The sequence below is a fragment of the Colius striatus genome, chromosome 19, assembly GCF_028858725.1.
Source record: "Colius striatus isolate bColStr4 chromosome 19, bColStr4.1.hap1, whole genome shotgun sequence".
NCBI lineage: Eukaryota > Metazoa > Chordata > Aves > Coliiformes > Coliidae > Colius > Colius striatus.
Window position 1 is genome coordinate 3,023,595 of NC_084777.1, and position 7,339 is coordinate 3,030,933.

The following is a 7,339-nucleotide window of genomic DNA, read 5'->3' on the forward strand; positions in this document are numbered from 1 at the left end:
CACACAGAAGGGAGAAGAAGGGAAAAAACAAAATTTACCATATAATAAAGATGAGCTGCTGTTCTGGGGTCTGCAGGAGGATACAGCGGTGGGTATGAAGGCTGGTAAGCATCATAAGGATGTCTGTAGTAGTAGTAAGGGTTCTGGGGTGGACCAAAGGCATCCTGAGGTGTCTGAGGCGGGGCTGGACGCTGTGGGTCTTGCTGTGCATTCGGCATCACTGACTGAGTGGTGGTGGTGGTGGTGGAAGGGGCTGTGGAAGCCGGAGCAGCTGCTGGCTGCCCGGGCACTGGGTGGTTATCAGGACTCGTCTGATCGTACCTCGGTGCCATCTGTGCTGAAGCTGCCTCTTGAGGACCCACAGGCTGAGGATGGTTACTCAGTACCTGGTTCTCGCCCTGCTGCGATGCCTGCATGGCTTTAGTCCCTGTGGCAATGTGGTAGTTTGAAGGAAGCGAGGACTGCCCAGAAGATGTGGGTTGCTGCATCTGAGCTGCTTGTGTTTGTGGCTGAGATGACAACACTCCCTGTACAGCTCTGTCTGATATAGCCTGATGCTGTGCATCTTTTGTCACCTGTTGATAGAAATGCTGTTTGTCATGCATCTCAGGACCCACCTGACCAGCACTACCAGCTGGCTGTTGAGGATACACTGGACCAACAGCAAGTGACTGATTGTGCACCTGTACAGAATTATTCGCGCTGCTTTTCTCCAACGTCCGTGACACTGTGAAGTCAAGCACTCCAGCAGCTTCTTCTTTGCTACTTGAATGATGTGCAGAATTATTAGCCTGTACTACAGAATTCACAGGGGGAACTACAGCACTTGCACTTCCACTGGGGAGACTGGTTCCAGGAGAAACGGATGAATTAGATCCTGGCTTGCTAGCAAATTCAGGAACAAAACCTTCCGTATTAATATTCTTTTGCCCTTCTGTGGCTAAATTAAGTGGAGTTTTCATAAGCAAGTTTGCAGGCTGATTAGAAGCAGTATCAGAAGAATTAACAGGGCTTTGTAATAAACTGTGTTTTAACAGATTAGTATTTGGAAGTGTATTAACTAATAGAGATCCAACTTGCATCACAGGCAATGGCACGTTTTCCCCAGAAACGATCCCACCAGCGTGTGAAGTCTGGGGACCCATTGCAGGCTTGTCCCCAACCCCAGAGTCCTTCATTGGCTGATTGTTTTCATTGCTGTTTAGCTGATTAGATAGAGAAATAGAGAAATTAATTGGCTGAGCCAAGTTATAGCTTTGATTAGGCTGAGCAATCAGGATAGGCTGATTTTGCAAAGACTCTGTAGGTGGAGAAGACAACAAACTTGCATAACCAGAACTTGCCTGAGACTGAAGTGCCTCCTCTTCTCCCATTTTGGGAGGGTTCTCAAGATTTTCAGAAGCTATATTTCCTTCTTGGGAAAGCTGCATGCCAATAGTCCCTGGTTTACTTGGCTGCTGATTAGACAGGCCTTCTTCTGGTGGCTGAATGACTTCTACAGTTTGCTTGGCGGGAACATACACTGCAGGAGCAGCAGGAGCTAGAAGAACATTTCCCCCAAAATTAGGTAACTCATTATGAGCCCACAAAGTTGTTGCTGGGCTATCACACTTCTTAACTGCTCCCTGAGCTCTTGTTGAGGACCTTCTCTCAGATAATGACTGTATGTTTTCCACAACAGGTCCAGAGTGCAACATATTTCCAGCTTCACCAGTGACTGCAAGAGGCAGTGGGTGTACCTGAGGCATGAAAATAGTTTCCAGATTATCTGGTGGCTGTTCAAGATTACCTGGGGACACAGTCGGCACAGCTGTACTCTTCTTGATACTCTTTTGGTTTGAGTGGTTCTCTCTTAATTCAACTACCATTTTTGCTTGGTCAATCTCTGCAGGTTTTATACCAACTCCATGGGACCTCACAGGTTCAAAAGAGCTATTTGCACTTGTCTGAAATACTCCTGTAGGCTTAGGAGGGCTTGGAGTTGGAGGCTGGGATAGATTACCATGGTAGTTCTTGCTCAGGTTGAGCTCACTCGAATCACCTCCCAAAGGAGAAGAGTCAATCTGTTTGAAGAAGCTAGCAGAAGATTCCTCATCAGGCTTCCCACTTTCTTGCTGAATAAATGTACCAACTTGCTCCTGAGGTCTTGCTGAGCTAGAAGCACTCCTGTGGCTAATGTTGCTATAGTTTGAAGATACACTGTCTGGTCGGACAGGATGAGGTAATGAATCAGGCGCCTCCAAATTTGGTCCTCCTTCAACATGGCTCATGACAGCATTTTTTGGAAGCATTTGACCTGGAAATGATCCATACCTGTACAGATCAGGACCAGCAGCTGGGGATGAAGCACTGATGTTCTGTGGTTCATTTGGCAGCACTTCTTGATTCTGAATGCACTCCAGATTCTCAACATTTTCATACTGTGACCCCCCATTCCCAGACGTGTCACCTATACGTCCCTGTGTCTCCTGATGACTTACAATTTTTGGGAAGTACTGGACATCCATTCCTTTCTGTACCATCTCATTGCCTGAACCTGTCCCCATCTGTGCCTGAGAGAGAACGTTAGCTGCAGCCCACTGAGGATGAGGTGCCTGGTGATACAAGGATGCTGAATTTGGCTGACCAGCATCAAACTCTGTTTTCTCAACTACGTAATTTTTTTCAGATGAAAGTATTTCTTCATTTTCTGCCTCATCCCCTTTGAAAAACATGGACAGAGTTCCTGAATCTCCATCTGTAGGAACAGGTCTGTTTGATGTTTCAGACCTATCCAGAGACTGGTTTTGAGGGTTATTTTCCTGAGCTGTGGGAATGACAAAACTGGAATCTTGCAAAGGTGGCTGTGGGTAAAACTGTTCCTGGTATGGTTGACTTAACCAAGCGTTAGCCATTTCTGTGTTCTGCCTAAACACATTCCCAGGCTGGATGCTGTTCATGTGATGACTGCTATTTGCAGAGACATTTTTCCCATTCTTTTCACAACCAATGGATAAAGGTGCTTGCATATTTTGTGGAACACCTTGGTGTACAGGACCCTGCTGTAAATTCATCTGTGGAGGAGGATGAGAAGTGCTGACAGAAGAATGAGAAATGTTCCGAACAGCAGCCTGAGAAGACGGCTCAGGACAGGGCACGAAATTCCGAACTGGAGACTGTTGGTTACCTTGAACAGGCCTCCACTGAGACATTGGCTGCTGGGGAGCTGGAGGGAAGAGTGCTGTTGCATTGGGTCCTGAAGGAACATCACTGGGATCTCTACTAACATCTTGCCTACCTCCAGGTTTGTTTGATGCAGACACCATTCCAGGATGCACACTGAAAGAATTTTCCACTGCTCCTCCTGTGTTATAATGCAACGGTACTGCAGGCCCACGGAGTCCAAGATCTGCATTTGGATGCACTTCTGTAGCACTATTTATAACACATCCCAGGGACGGCGAAGGAACTGGAACACTAGAAAATATACTGGTATTTACTCCTGGTTGAGATACAGGAGCTGATAAAGGCGTCTGCAGTCCATGGGGATTGCCCCCCGCCAGCGGTGGCGAAGCGTGCGGAACGTCTGGCTGTGGAAACACCGCTGGGGAAGAACTCGGCATAACTAATGCATTGCCCTTGGATGGATTATCTAGAGAGGAACCCTGTGGAGTTTGTCTGCCAAATGCAAAAGGGTCTGTCACAGGCTGCACCGGGGCAGCTGAGGCATTTGCTCGTTTACTGAGCGAGCTGTTTCTCCAGTACGCATTCCGAGCGATGCCTGCAGGAGGTGGAGCTGCCGCTCCGGCTGGAACAGTCTGTGGAGGCTGCTGCATGATGGCCTTCAGGTAGGGTCCTGCTAGATGACAAACTAGGAGTGGATACTGTAGACAGAGTTCTGCCACCCTGTTAAGGCAAAAGAGGTGACAAGTCAGTTTCCCTTCTCACAACACACGCAGCAGTTAAGCAATTCTTATTTTAGAAACACAACTACTTGAAGAACTGGGAGTGCAAAATATCCCTCCAGAGCACGTAAGAACTTTACACATAATTTTGTATTTCTAAATCCAAGTCCAGGACTAATGAAGTTTAATGCTGTGTGGTAACAACACTAGTTACTTAACAACCACATCCGATCTTCAGCGCCGTTGTTCAGTGTGAACAGACCTTTTTACAGGTAAGATGAGAAGCAAGCATCCCAGGAAAGAACCCAGCAGATGCTGTTCTGCTCAACAGAACACAGTCCTTTTTTGTTTTAATAAAGAAAACATGTGTAAGACAGCAGTGTGAGTTATTTTTGAGAAACACAACTGGGTTTTCATCACAAATATTCTCTCTTCTGGACGAATGCTGCATAGCAGTAAAACTGCACTTAAGAATATTAAAGACAATCAACTCTCCCACCTATTAAACAAACAATGCTCTTGTTGTAACACTAGTGAGACTTTGGCACAGAGTTAGAGCTGTATTTCACAGCAGAAAGGACAGGCACAGAAGTATTCCAACTCTGCCAGCAAGACCTCCAAACAACACCAGTTAGGAATGTGGTACACAGGAAGTTCAGGAATTCATCAAGAACACATAGTTTCCAATTTTATCACCCTTTAACAATCTGGGGAGGGGGAAGCTGACAACACCAGAGTTCTGTTTCAGCACTTGCTTTAGCAAGCTGTGAGAGTCTTGTTTGCTAACAGTACACAATAAATACTGTGTGAAGTACCTGTGGCATTCGTTTCATACCAGATACACTTCTGTTTTATAAAAGACAGACAAAAGCTTTGTGATTTTTAGTTGGCTTTGTTGGGTTTTCCCAAGATGCAGCATCTTGTCAGTAAGAAGAATAAAATGGGAAGCCAGGAAAGTCAGATATTTGTAATCAAGCCAAAATTCTAATAGCTATGGAGAAGTTCAGATAAAACCACTTCTGGTTTCTGGTTCACAAAAATGCACATCGAGTGACTGCTGTGTAACTACATGTATTTCATAGAGATCCATAAACAACATATAGGAAAGGAAAAAAACAACATATATTTTACCACATTTTTCTAACACTCAGCATCAGTAATCAGTTAATTAAAACAAGTGTAGAGTTCTACTCTAAAGTGCTGGCTTGCTATTCCTATAACAGGATCTCTGATGTTGCCCTACAGAAGTTCAATCCCAGGGTATCAGATTCCTTGCAGAAGCAAAGTTAATATTAACAGACTGCACACAGTAGTAAAAGCATGCGAGAGCTGAAGAATTAAGTTCAAATAAAATAAACATGTCCATGTCAGGTAATTTAAACAACAGATATTAACTCATTGATACTGGCCCTCCCTGCCCCAGTCCAGCATTAACAGAAATGCTGATGTGAAGAAATTTGCCAGTGAGAAGTAACTACTTCAGAGCAATCACAGAATCTCAAGGGCTGGAAGGGACCTCGAAAACTCATCCAGTGCAACCCCCTTGCCAGAGCAGCACCACCAGTAGGTCACACAGGAACTCATCCAGCTGGGGTTGAATGTCTCCAGAGGAGACTCCACAGCTCACCTGGGCAGCCCCTTCCAGTGCTCCCTCACATCAACAGGGAACAAGTTTGTCCTTGTGTTTATCTGGAACCTCTGATGTTCCAGCTTGTCCCCCTTGCCCCTTGTCCTGTCATTGGCCATCACTGAGCACAGCCTGGCTCCAGCCTCCTCACACCCACCCTTTATGGATTTGTAAACATGAATGAGGTCACCCCTCAGTCTCCTCCAAGTTGAAGAGCCCCAGCTCCCTCAGCCTTTCATCAGAAGGGAGATGCTCCACTCCATCATCTCTGTGGCCCTCTGAAAATTTATCTGCATGAAGAAATAACTTACAAGGAGAAATTAACTTAATCCTATCTCCAAGGGACAGAAGATTCATCAATTACTCTTAAACAAGTACCCCTGCAAAGTAGGTTATAGAGTATTCTGCTGTGTGCCTATATACACACACAGATGTCTGCACACACGTGTGCATGTACCAAAAACACGTTCATATATACAGATTCCTAATGAGAACAAAGTGAATTAAAAAACCCTGCTCCAATCCCAAATACAAGAATAGCCAGAGAAATGACATTTGCATCTTTAAAATCAGAATCTAGGACACTGCTTGTTCAGATGTATTTTTGCTACACAGGCAGCTGCACCTCTGTGCACATGTGGATGACACTCTGGGCCCATTCTACATCTTCAGCGCTGCTAAAAGCCTTGGAGTGGTTTCTTGGAAATGGCAACCATAGCTACAAACATTATTCAGAGAAAAGAGCACTTTGGGAATCAAAAGCACGGAGCTTAATGTGATTCACAGACAGCAGCAGCTGCATAAACCATTCCCATTTGTTTTGCAAAGGAGACTAACTACCAGTCCATCGCATCAGCAGGTCCCGACGCTTTCAGGCACCTGTACTGAGTCAGCGCCAGTTGCTATTCCAATGAAGCACAGACCTACGGCAGTTGACAGGTCTAAAGACAACCTCGAGTTGCGGTATTGTGCCTTGTCCGAGGAAACAGGTGATAACGAAGGTCAGGAAATACTCTCGACCACAGCATCGCTTCTTCTCTCCCCCACCTTATGAAATATCCTTCGGAATGCCCGCGGCGCCTGCGGGGCGGAGTGTCCCACGGGGGCACTCGGGGCGACCCAGGACAACCCCCATCCCTTGGCAGCACGGCCCCACCGTCTGCGGCAGCGCTCCACAGCTTCGCCCCTCCTTGCGACACCGCAACCTGCCCCGACCGGCCCCAAGGCCCGAGCCCCAGCACCGCCAGCGACCCACCGCCTCCCGGCGCTGCCACAGGCCTCCGCAGTGCTCCCACCGGTGCCGAGGCACGGCGGCTCCGGGCAGCTCCAGCCCCTCTCAGGCCCTGCGCTCCTCAGCAGCCCACCCGGGATCCCCAACCCCTCCGGTTCCCCCCGCCGCGGCTCCGCCCCCTTCCCTCAGCGCCCCGCGGCAGCACCCGGCCGCGCCTCACGGTACCTGGCAGCCCCTTCCCAGGCCGACAGAGGCCCCTCAGCAGCGGGCGCTGCCGCCCCTGCTCCCGGCCGCGGCGCCAGCCGCCTCCTCCCCCGCCGCCGCCATCTTGGAGCAGCCGGCTCGCAGTTCCGCCGCCGACGTGTCACGCCGCGGCGCGCGATGACGTCACGGCGCGTGTTTGGGGCGGTGCGTCGGAGGCTGCGCGCGCACAAGCCTCCCGCGTTCCCTTAAAGGGAAAAGGGGCGAGGCACAAGTGTCGGAGGATAAAAAACCAACCACACCACTCCCCGCTCACCGACCCGCCACTCAGCGGTGCTCGCGCCACGGCGCAGCTGCGGCCTCTTTAGTCACGGGTTCGAGTCCCGCCTGGGACAG

The 7,339-nt window shown here is 48.5% G+C and overlaps 1 protein-coding gene across 8 annotated transcripts in view; it reads right to left on the reverse strand.

The window, feature by feature from the left end:
• SEC16A (SEC16 homolog A, endoplasmic reticulum export factor) overlaps positions 1–7,105 on the reverse strand; it is a 28,350-nt gene extending 21,245 nt beyond the window's left edge. For 5 of the 8 annotated variants that reach the window (XM_062011235.1, XM_062011233.1, XM_062011234.1 and 2 more), the window contains exons 1-2: positions 6,968–7,105; positions 39–3,885 (exon numbers count right to left, since the gene is read on the reverse strand). In XM_062011235.1, the coding sequence (XP_061867219.1) occupies positions 39–3,815 (3,777 nt within the window). In that variant the 5' untranslated portion in view covers positions 3,816–3,885; positions 6,968–7,105. The remainder of the gene's footprint in view (positions 1–38; positions 3,886–6,967) is intronic. The other 3 variants (XM_062011238.1, XM_062011237.1, XM_062011236.1) reach the window with 3 other exon arrangements.
• Between the last annotated feature and the right edge of the window lie 234 nt (positions 7,106–7,339).